Below are 12,016 nucleotides of genomic sequence, written 5' to 3'. Positions count from 1 at the left end.
CCCCCAGTCCAGTTGCATCTGTCCAGCCTCAAGATTCTCAACTAATGAGTGCTGGTGACAGAGCCCCTCCCCACCCAGCCGATGAGACTCGGGGGGGGGAAGGGGCACAGGAACGGGTGCGAGTTCACATGCATGTACACACACGACGGGCACCCACCCCGACCCCCAGCTCACACTCCAGGGGTGGGGACAGCCTCATGGGGCTGGACTCCCACCTGCTCTCTGATGGCACCAGCTCAGACACTTAAACTCTCACGGAGAAATCCCGCAGTGCCTGAGTCCAGGAGGTCCCAGACACCTGTGTGCACGGCTGCCTCAGCTGGGACCGCTCTTTTCTCCTCCTCTTTGCCTGGTTAAATCCCACCCTCTGCAGAATGTAGCTGAAGTTAAGTCAAGGCTCTCCCAAGGCACCCCTGCACCACTCCTCAGAGGCTGTTTACCAGCTGTCCTGCTCCTGGGGCGGAGTGAGCCTGGTGTCCGGTGGCCCAGCTCCCAGCACAGCCTCTGGCGTTAAGCGGGGCCTGAGCAGCAACCACGCTGGCAGAAGTCATTCTTGCACATCCCCAAGGCTGTGCCCCACTCACCCTGAAGACCCAGGGCAGTGCCACCCTGAGCAGACAGCCCCCTGCCCGACCCCCAGAACCAGGACCACTGTCCTGTGCCAGCTGCCATCACCTCTGGACGAGCCCAGTGACGACTGGATCCCCAGTCACATCCTGCTTGACTCAGCTAAGCGTGAACCCCCTCACCCTGGGAGGGTGACATATCCGGTGGCGACGGCTCTGCGCCAACAGAAGACTGTGAGGAAACAGCCTCCGGGCCACTCCCCAAACACAGGCCGTGCTTTCGCCCCAGCACGCCCACACGACCACGACGGACGGTGTTTGGGTGGGGGGTAGCCCAGCAGGCCAGGTGCAGAGAGCTGAGAGGGAGTACGGTCTGAGGCCCGATGCCCACCCAACAGGCTCAGTCATCCATGCGCCAAACTAACACGGCTGCTCCCATCCAAGTGTGAGGAGCCCTGGTGCCACCTGGCACCCCCACCCACCGGGAGCCAAAAGCCCTCCCAGCCCCCATGTCCACTGATCACTGGAAAATATTCATTCAAAAAGGAAAACCAAAAAGGAACTATAACACGGCCTCAATGGGGCATGTGCGCAGCCAGCCTGGCGTCCATCCATCCCACCTGCCATTTAAGGGGGGGTCTGAGCAGCGTCTGGGACAAAGGGAGGCTGGGTAAGCAAAAGGGGGTCCCCATCCACACAACGGAACACTACTCAGCTTTAAAAAGGAAGGAGATTCTGACACCTGCTACGCGTGCACGAACCACGGGGACATGATGCTCATGAGATCTGCCAGTCACAAAGGGATGGATCTGTAAGATTCCACTTCCGTGGGGTACTTAGAGGAGTCAGCTTCATAGAGGCAGAAAGTAGGAGAGTGGGCGCCAGGGGCTGGGGGAGGTGGGTGAGGAGTTAGTGCTTAATGGGCACAGAATTTCAGTTTAGGAGGATGGGAAAGTTCTAGAGATGGATGGTGGTGATGGCGGCACAACTGTGAATGCCACTAAGCTGTGCTCTTAAAAATGGTTCAGATGGTCAATTTATGGTATGTACATTCTACCACAACTAAAAATAATACCACTTTATAAAAAGCAAATGAAAACTTAGAGCGTTCTGTCCGCCCAACCCCAAGAACACTTACTGAACACTTGCTGGGCTCTAAGTCCTGCTCAAAGTGGACCCAGCTTTTGTGGGCTTCCTACCCAGGTGACACTGAACACAGCCCCGTGGAGCCAAGATCACAGCACCCCTCGGCCCCGTGTCCCCCGGCAGACCCGTGTGCCCTGGGGGTCAACGCCCTCTCCCCTGTACAGCGCTCAGCTCTGGGCCTGGGCCCTGTGGGCAGCGCGGAGCCCCTGGCCTCTCTCCCCTTACGAGAAGAGCGCCCTCAGGTGGAGCTGCGTACGGGGTGCAGAGAGCAACCTGCGCAGCGGCCCCAAGAATCTTAGGTGTTCTGGTTCTTGCCTCTGTCCCTGAGGAGGAGCTGGAGGAACACTTCTCAGCACAGAACCTCAGGTGGGCACGAATCCCCCCTCCCACCCCACGGTCTGCCTCTGGACCCCCGTGCAGGTCAGCCTGCACTTCCTGTCCAGCGGCGGCCTGCTCCTGGGGCCCAGTGGCCACCAGGGTGTGAGAGCTCGTCCCTGCCCCACGCCCCAACATGAGCCTGCCCTCCTCGTTTCCCAGCCTTCCAGAGCCTGGCCGTCCTGGCCTCACGCAACAAGGGGTCTACACCACGGCCCATGCTGGCCAGTAAAGAGGTCCCTCGCAACGCAGAGATGCTTCCCGGAGTCCAGCTCAAGCCCAGACTGCTGCTCCTTGGTCTCCCCCTGGGTGGACAGGGCCGCCAGTCCCCTCCTGGAGCCTCAGGACGCCTTCCCGTGCACCCTCAGGCCTCCACTCTGCCCCGCCCACATTCCGCTTCTCTAAGACTCCCTGGCAAAGCATGCTCCCCGCCCCCAAGTTCCGCAGCACAGAAGGCCCCCAGCTTTTACTCACCCTCCTGGCTCCTGGGCGGGGCCTCGGCCGCAGGAGCCTGGGGCTTGGGCTCCAGCCTGCTCTGCAGTGGAGACATCGGGCTGGGTTCTGAATTCTCCAGGGCCTGGGGTAGGATGGGGGCGGCAGGCACCTCAGCTGGCCTAGGCACCTGGATCTCCACCCTCTTGGAGGCTGCGTCCGTGGTGGGGGCGGCGGGTCCCTCAGGGATCCTGGAAGTGGCGTTCTCCATCCTCCGGTGGGCTGACTCCTGGGGTTTGACTATGGTGATCTCCGTCCTCCGAGGGGTGGGCTCTGGTGTCTTGTGGCCCAGCGCCTCGGCCCGCTTGAGCCCGAACCGGGATGGCCCGCTGGCACCGGCGCTCTCCACCTGCTTGGATGAGATGTCAATGGAGATCTCGGTGCGCCGAGACACGGGCTCGGCCTTGGGCCCCGGGAGCTCCACCCTGCGCAGGGCAGCCTTGGGGGAGCGCTGGCTTAGGGAGTCTACATGGCGGGCTGCGGGTTCTGAGTTCTTCACACCCAGGTCCTGGAATTTCTGGGTGGAGCTGGCCACAGTGGCCCGGAGCAGGGGGGTCTGGACCCTCCGGGGTGGGGTGGAGTTGGGCGTCTCGACCTCCTCAACCTCAAATGATCTTTTCAAGGCTGAAAGACAAAGAGAGGAGGATGTGATGAGTGGACAGCTCGGAAACACCCAGGAACGTGCTGTGAACATCGGAAGGTAGCTGGCAGGCATGCTGCAGCGAGGGTCCCCCAGACACTCCTGCATCTGCTAGGGGTCTCACAGGCCCCAGCCATCACACACGTTGAGAGAGAGAAAAGGCTGGGGCCTGGAAGATGCCGGCCTTTCTGTCCTCCCATGGCCGCGGTGTGGCCCCACCAGTCACATGGTCGGCAAAGATGCTTCAAGGTGCACCCTCGGCTCCTTTCTCATCGAGGACTCCCTGGATCCCACCTCATCTCCACTGACACCATCAGCAAACACACCGCGGCGGCGGCAGCGTGGGAAGGCGGGAAGACCCTTCCCCAACAATACTAGCCACACCCACAACCAATAGGAACCACCAGGGGAGTGACAGCATCCTATTGTAGCTCATTGAACCCCGACACTGGAACTTTTAATATAAGCAAGGTTCTGGGCTTACTGTGCACAATCTCATTCCTCACAATATCCCCTGGAACAGACAGGGAACCCGAGGCCCTGGCACTTAAGCAAACTGCCAACAGCACAGAGAGTGAATGGCAGAGCCAGAAGCCACGTCCGTCCCACGCTGAGGCCCAAGGTTCTAGCTGCTTGGCTGCTCAGCTCCTGATGGAGTAACGCGGGGCCCTGGCGTGGGGCCAGCTCTCTCCGTCCTCTCCCTGGGCTGCATCTGCCTCTATCCTTCACTACCTGCCCAGCCAGTCCAGGGCCAGTGGGGCACTGAGCGTCCGGATCCCCACCCTGCAGCCCAGCTGCCCACCATCTATCTCCACCAGAACCTGCCCCCTGCGAACCTGTGGGGACAGTGCCTGGGAAGTCATCCTCTCCACAGTCCCAACAGCCAGGCTCTAAACGGAGAACCAGCTGCTCCCAGTTACAAAGAGCAGAGCAGGAAAGGGCGCACGTGGCGGGAACACTCACTCACCAGCGCCCTCCCGGCCAGGCCCCGGTTAGGCCCTCGGTGACCACAGCGCCTCGCCCACCCCCACCCCCTCGGAGCCCGGGAGCTCATGGGACCCCACCGTGCTCTCCCTCCCCTGCCCACAGCTGCTCCCCAGCCCCCAACAGTAGCTCTCAGGGGACATTCTTAGCAGCCCTGCCCTCCAGTCTTCTTTCCCCCAAATCCCAGCACAGCCCTTTTCTCTCCCTAACCCTTCAGGGGACCAGGGCTAGGGGCGGCCAAGTGGGTGGGTGGCCAAGGCAGTGTGTGCTCTCGAGCACCAGAAATGACAGGAAGCCAAGGAGGCCCTCACACCAGCAGTCGGAGCTCCCGGTTCCCCAAATGTGTCACTGCTGTGGGACCCTCTCTAAGCCCCCCGCACAACTCCTTCTCAGTGTACAGGGCATAAAACCCTGGGGTACAAGCCTCAACCATCCCAGAGACCCTCTGGGGACTGGAAATGAGCTCTGAGGGAGGGGACTTGCACAGATCTGGGAAGCTGTCACTGTCAAGCGCCTTGTTTCAGGCACAAGCCTGCTGCTCAACTCTGCGGGGGCAGCGCATGCCCAGTGGGCCACAGCTCGAGGCTTCTTGAGATAATCTGGATATTTTTATATCTCCAATTTCTGTGGGCCAGCACAAAGTAAAATTATCCTTTTAAAGACACTGCAATCAAAGAAAATCACACCTTCAGGCCTCATTTGGCCTGAGGGCCTGTGACCTCTGGTTGATAACGTGGCCAAGGGCAGCAGGGATGTGCCAGCACAGGGATCCCAACTTGGTGCATCTCTGCCCATCCTGTGGCCATCCACCAAGATAAGGCAGAGGGCAGACTGCCCTTGAAGTGCCCCAGGAAGAGGGCAAGTGCCTGTTAAACTGGCAGAAAAGACCAGAGCTGAATGCCCAGAACTGTGTTCTCACATGGCTCCAGGGCCTCCCAAAGCTTCGATCACCCTGCCTCAAGGCTGTCCAAAGTGCCCGAATGGCGCCTTGCTGGAGGAGAGGTCGGCGCCCCCCTGCCCACCGTGGCAGAGGCATTTCCAGGTGTCCTTGTGCTAGTTCTTGGGGCCAAGCTGGAGAACAGAAACCAGGTGGGCAGGGCCTTTTCCCAGGTCTGCCCCAAGGGACGCACCCCCTCCCTGGAAGTCCCAGCACGGTCCACGCCCCATTTGGGGAGCCCATTCAGAGACATCCCGACTCCGGGTACACGATTTAAGGGCCTGCCCCAAAGCTAAGCCATCCGTGATGCATGCATTGATGCTGAACTGCCCTGATGGAGCCCCAGAACCACATCCTGGGACACCTGTGTGGCCGGAATGCACCACACGGCCACCCACGTCACCCCTGAGGGGCACCCCACCCACCACCCTCCCCTCTCCAGCCACACTGAGTTCCTTCTAGGCACGTCCCCCCTGGGCCCTCTACCACCTGCATGCGCATCGCCTGGCTGCACCACTTACCTAGGCCTTTACCCTCAGGCACCGTCCCATCCCCGTGGGTCCCGTGGGTCCCGTGGGTCCCGTGCTAACAGGCTGTCCCCACATCAGGGCAGTGACTGTTCTGGATCATTGACGCCATACTCCCAAACAAGCATACCTCCTCCTCCTCCTCTGACCTCAGGTCACCCCAAAGCCAGGCCTGCTCTTGCCTCTTCCCAAAGCCCCCTGGCCCTACACGGCTCACACCCTTGCCCCGTGTCATGTAGCCCATGTTCTTTCGAGGCTGCTGGCTAGCCTCAGGAGGGAGTCTGGGGCGCCCTCTCCTCCCTTACACCGCAAGCCGGCTCTCCAGCCCTGCAGGGGCCTCAGCGGCTGCTTCTGCAAGGCCAGCGGGACCACAGGTTTGTAGCCGTGGGCACAGAGCCCTGGGGGAGCCCCAAAGAACAGGCCTCAGGAGCAGGGAGGCACCAGGTCTTCACCCCATGTCAGCCTGAGAGAGGAGCGCCACTTCCCTCTAAGGTTCTGTGGTGGGTGAATAGGGACGCCCAAAAAGATATACCCCAGCCCTAACCTCTCCGCCCCCGAGGCTGTGAATGGGGCCACATTTGGGAAAAGGGTCTTTGCAGATGGAACTGAGGGTAAGGATTCCAGAGGACATCATCCTAGATTTAGGATGGGCTCTAAATACTGTAAGTGTCCTCATACGAGGGGCATTTGAGACACAGCGACGGCCACGTGAAGACAGAGGCAGACTGAGTGACGCGGCCCCAAGGCAAGGACAACCTGGGGCCCCGGGAGCTGGAAGAGGCCAGGCGGAGTCTCCCCTCGAGCTACCGGAGAGAGCATGGCCCTGCTGATGCCTTGATTTTGGACTTCTGGCCTCCAGAACTATGAGAAAATCAACCTCTGTTGTTCAAGCCACACAGTGTGCAAAGCCCCAGGAAGTTAGCAGGGACCATCAGAAGGAGGACACCTCTGGGCTATGAGACTGTCGGGGGCCCCTTCTGCCAGAGCCGTCACCCACTCTGCACTCCAGCCCCTCTCCAGCCCCGACCCCTCTTAAGATCCAACGGACAGACCAATGGAAGCATCCAGAGCTGCTGTGTCCAGGGACCCAGAGGAGAAAAGGCTGCCTCCTTTCCCCTTTCCTGGAATCGGAATCATGCAAAACCCCAGACGGCAGGGGGCTAGTGGTCAGGGAGGACAGCACTGCTCTGCATTTATACCAGAATGCTTGGCGAGGAAACAAGATCGTTCTTTACGGCAGGCTGTGCAAGGCACATCCCATGTGCAGCTGCCTCCCCGCGGAGGGCGATGTGAACAAGAACAGCACCCAGCTGGGAAAAATTAGGAGACGGCTTGTCACGGAGCTGGCAGGGCAGGGTCCTCCAAAATCTCCTCCCCCATCAGAGTCTTAAATAAAGACCCGGCTCCTCCATACATGCAGCCACCCTCCTCGGAAGGCCCCTCCGCCACCCCCACAGGGGAACGGGTGCAGCCTGCCACGCGGTGGGTGCTTTCCCCTTCACCTCGTCCTGCCCCCAACCCGTGGAGAGAGAGGCAGCCAAGGAGTGTCCACATGCGGACACGGAAGCCTAAGAGCCCTCATGGCTTGTCGAGTTGCAGATTTGAGACTCCTAGTGACCACATGTTGGCTTTGATGACCAAGTGGGCAGAAAAGTGGCCTTTCACTGGACCAGCACAGAGGGGAGCAGTGCTGGGCTGCCTCCTCCAGCATCTGCAGGATGTTAGTGCAGTCAGAGGGCACACGAGAGAGCCCAGTTGGGCATGGCCAGCCAGACTGCCACAGAGCATCTGGCAAATACGAGCCAGGTCGCACGGGGAGGGTCCCCACACTGCCACCCGGAGGGACAAGTACTGCCAACTCCCAAAGAGCAGGGGGCGCCCACTTCTGTTTATGCCGCTTCCAAGACAAGAATGCCCCCTTCAACCTCCTCTGAATCCAAGTCCCGCCAAAGCCTGGCCAACCTCGCCTGCTCCCAAAAGCCCTCACTGGCCCTTCTCCAATGTGCACTGAGAGCCTGAAGGAGATTCACGCGCTGTGACCCACTGCCGGGAATTTACCCCAAGGAAATAATCAGAAGTACAGAAAGACTTATGTGTGGCCACATCTGCATCAGCATGAAAACAGCAAATTCTGGAAACAATTCAGGTTTACGTAGAGTTTTCTAAACCCATATGTTCAGTCCTGCACAGTCATCAAAAACATGGTTCTGAAGATGAGAAATGCTACGAATACTAAGGAAAAATAGCAGGATACAAGATGTACACAGAGATCCTGACTTCCTCTCGCACACACATGTGCGGCATGCACACCCAGAAACCACTGTCTCTGGATGGAATTCAGGGTGGGGGTGTCTCACCACGAGCTGGAGATGTTTCCCAGCATGCCGCCTCTACACGGGGGTCACTTAACACTTACAGGGGGAAAACCCATCAACCCTGCTTCTAAAACACAAGCCTCGCTGAGGACAGGGGAGGCTGTGGGCACCCGCGGGCAGTGGGGCCAGGCCCACTTCTCCCCGTAGCCCACTCCTCCCCAGTACATTAAACACCTACAGGCTCAGCAGCTGCAGAGGTGGGAGCCAGCCACCAGATGCAGACCTTCCGGTCGTCCATGCCCATGGGGTCGACGCAGGAACGGCCTGGATCTGGGCCTGTTTAAGGAGGAATGCGCCGCGCACAAGGGGCCATTGTGAAGGCCCTGCTCCGACCGCAGGCTGCCGGCAGCCTCTCCTTGCTCTGGGCACTCAGTGGGCCTGGGTCTGGGGAGGGGATACCAGAGACAAAGCTCTACTCCAGTGCAGGACAAATGTCATGTGAAGGAATGCTAGATACCAAGGTCAAAACCATCCTATGTGCAGCTCCCTCGGTGGGGGCAGCCAGCGTGGCCACTGCCTAGTGTGGGGCGCAATCCTGGGCTCAGGCTCCCGGATGGCCCGGGAAAACTCAGTCTCTTCCAGGCAGCAGCAATTCAGGTTCTGCCCCCAGGAGCCAGGGCAGGGGCCCAGGGAACCCAGAAGAATGGAGCCAGGTGGAGGGCACCCTTCTGCTCCCTGTCCTGAGCAGGGAAACCAACCCCTCCCCACTACCCCGAAGGTAAGTGTGCAGCCATCAGGTCAGCTAACACAGCCCCTGGCCTGCGCAGGTGGGAGGACTCAGGCAGGGCCTGGCTGGGTGGACAGGAGCTGGGGGACTGCAGCTGGGTAGTGAAAACTGCCCCCCGTGGTGCAGCAGGGAAGACAGAAGAGGAAGTGGGACCCAGCGGGCCAGTCATTAAATAGCAAATCCCTAAGAGAAAGTGACCCAAAGGCCACAGACACCAAGGTTTGGTCCCAGCTGCTAACTAGGAAGAGGGGCCGGGCGGCACCAGGAGGTGATTCCAGCCAGAGGGAAGTGTGGGGCAAAGGCTGAGAGCCGCCGACAGGTCTGGGGGCCTGCAGACTGGGGGTTCTGCAGACTTGGGGGTCCTGCAGACTGTGGGTCCTGCAAACTGGGGTCCTACAGACTCTGCTGCTACTTCAGCGTCAACAGCAGGGGCGCAAACGGAGTGCCATGACCACAGTACTCTCAGAGCCGCTTCCCCATGCTGTGGGCGCTAACGGGATGACACAGAGGTGCCCATGCAGCAGTTACCATGTTGTTGGCACCATGACCGCCTGTGCACATGCACCCCATAGGCAGATGTGCCCACATGCATGTGTGGTCACCCCAGCAGCAGCTGAGGCCACACACACTTTGCCAGTGTCCATCACACCCATGGCCAGTTCCTGTCCCTTTGCCCCAAGGCCCTCCTCGTAGCCACCTTGTGCCCAAGCTCAGAAAGTAGGAGGGGGCTCCCCCCATGGGGTGGGACAACCCTGGGATGCATAGGGCAATGTCCCCCAGCCACCCCCTCCTCGGGCTGAGCTCCTGCTGCCCACATGCTTGGTGATGCACCAACAGGCCATTGCCCCTCCCTGTCTCACTCCCAAGATCAGGGACCACCTGGGTCACCTGCCACTTGATTCCTTATCTCAGGAGCTGCCTCTGGGGACTTGGTGGAAGAGGGGGATGGCGAAGGGACCACATGGGAGAGGCAGGCTCTGTACAGAGAGGAGGATGCAGATGGGGAAAGTGGGAAGGGGGCGTGTCCTCAGGAAGCAAAACAGTCCAAAAGGAAGAGCTTAAAAATAGACACTGTGGCTGAGTGGAGCCTGCAGCGTCAGCAGAGCTCAGCCCTGGGTTTCCCGAAGAAAAACACGTTTGTTTAACAACACTGGCACAGCTTGGCAAAAGGCAAGTCCATATGAAGGATAAGAAGGTGTCAGCACGGCCCCCACAGCTCCAAGTCCTCCCCTCGGCCACTCGCCCTCAACCTTCCCCCAGGCCAGCTTGTCAGGGCTGCAGCCTAAGAACCATGTCTAATACCAGGCTCGATCTGCCCCCAGCTCTGGCTCAGGGCCTGCGGTCCAGTGCGGTGGCTGAGGGCCGCTGGCTGCCCTGCGCTTATCTGCACACGTGGCTGGCTGAAGGCAACCTGGGGTGTGTGGGCAATGGGCACAAAGCCCCTGCTCCCTGGTCCTCCGACCACACGCAGCTGCACTTCTTACCAAGGGTCCAGACTGTGCCCCCGGACGAGGAAGAACAAGGAGAAACCCGCTAACCATTTCCACTTAGCCCTGGGGGTTATGCAGGGACAGCCAAGTGTCCATGAGAACTGCAGACTCAGCAGAGGGTCTTCAGGCCCAGGGAAAGCCACTCAGCCCCAGGTAGAGACTGTGAGGCCACGCTCCCAACTGATTTATTTTGATGACTGTCTTTTGCTTTGGGTATTAGGAGGAGCTGCTTTCTCTCGGCTCTGATGCGCTGGGCCTGGGAGACACAGGCACTCAGGGGGCCTTCCTGCTCATCACAGCCTCCACTTGGGAGGCCTGGCCCTGCCCACTGGTTGGGTTTCCCAGTTGAGGCCAAGAGGAAAAAACAAGCCCCCAGCCTCCCTTCCCGGGCTCCTGCAGCTGCAGGGGACCCTTCACACAGCCTGCAGGGCACAGATGCCCTTCCCAGCCCAGCCCATTTAACGGTACAGAAAGAGTGCAAAGGCTGGAAGTGGAGCACTGGTGACCCTGCCCCTCAACTGGAGACACAAACAAGACCTTGCGTCGCAGGTGGGGAGCACAGAGGCGTGGACAGCTGGCCCCAGATCCCGGACCTTCTCTTATTCCCCAAATTCATGATATTAATTTCTCCCTGGATAAAGCTCTCTGGCAACCTGCTAAGTGAGGACGAGGATGCAGGCAAAACCATCCCAAGAGCTCCCGGGCAGCCCTCCCCACCTACCTACTGGCTACCCCACCAGGATGGGACAAGAGGTCCTACTGACCCCTTCACAACGGCTTCCAGTACCTGCTATGCTGTTCTGTCCAGAGGACATTGGTCAAATAGGGGCCCCCCAAATCATGTCTGAGTCCTGACCCCCAGAACCTATGAAAGAGACCTTATTTGAAAAAAGCATCTTTGCAGATGTAAAGTAATTAAGGGTCTGGAGATGAGATCAGCCTGGACCAGAGTGGGCTCTAAATCCAGTGACAGGTCCTCGTAAGAGACAGAAAAGGAAGTCGCACAGAGAAGGCCGCGTGAAGACGGAGCAGAGACGGGGGACAGGCCTGGGACGGGGGCTCCCGCGGCGCTCCGCAAGGAGCTGGCCCTACCGGCTCCGTACATCCGGCCGTGAGTCACCAGCTCTGGGACGGGGGTGGCGGGGTGGGCTGGTAGGAAGGGGCCTCTGCCTTGGCCCGCGCAGCCCACCAGCTCATGCCGCCCTTCGTCACTGGCGAGCACCTTGCCCCGGTGGCCCTATCCTGCTGCTGGCCCCCCACCCCCACCTCAGAGTGTCCCCCTTGAGGCCAGGGGCCCGTGAGTCCAGGCCCCCTGGGACGGCCGTCACTGTCATCTGTCAGGGCACTGTTTTCATTCCCAACAGTGTCCCAAGAGGGGCAATGAGTTATCTGGTCCGCTTGCCTATGGCAGGTTAATTGCTCGTGTTCACCTGTCCCCTGCCAGAGGCAAGTCTTGGGGTAACAGCTCTCAGGGGCATGAAGCCACCTCATAGCTGAGCTGCCGGGGGCATCAACCAGGCAGCCACAAAGTGACTTCTACCCAGAGCAGGCCCACGACTGCGCTCCAGGAGGTGAGTCCCCAGGCCCGGGCAGGGCCTCTTCCCACCCCTCACCAGAAGAAGGCCTCTCTGTGCTCGCCCACCATGCAGCCAGTCCCCCAGCTCTGGTGACGCAGGGGTCATTCCAGGCGGACTTTAAAAGCTGCCCTAAGATGTGAACTTCCTTTTTTCTTGGCAAATCAAAGTTATGGGAACAGG

At 59.8% G+C, this 12,016-nt stretch overlaps 1 protein-coding gene across 7 annotated transcripts in view; it reads right to left on the bottom strand.

Annotated features, from left to right (window-relative positions):
* The window catches only part of SEPTIN9 (septin 9), a 144,434-nt gene that overhangs the window by 65,503 nt on the left and 66,915 nt on the right, over positions 1-12,016 (bottom strand). For all 7 annotated transcript variants that reach the window (XR_008997476.1, XR_008997478.1, XR_008997477.1 and 4 more), the window contains one exon: positions 2,562-3,203. Coding sequence is in view for 4 of the 7 variants with exons in the window: in XM_036900124.2 (XP_036756019.2) it covers positions 2,562-3,203 (642 nt within the window). In the remaining 3 variants the exon portion in view is untranslated. The remainder of the gene's footprint in view (positions 1-2,561; positions 3,204-12,016) is intronic.

This window comes from Manis pentadactyla, chromosome 4, assembly GCF_030020395.1.
Source record: "Manis pentadactyla isolate mManPen7 chromosome 4, mManPen7.hap1, whole genome shotgun sequence".
In the NCBI taxonomy this organism is placed as follows: domain Eukaryota; kingdom Metazoa; phylum Chordata; class Mammalia; order Pholidota; family Manidae; genus Manis; species Manis pentadactyla.
The sequence above is the reverse complement of the archived record's forward strand: the minus strand, read 5'-3'. Positions and strand labels throughout refer to the sequence as shown.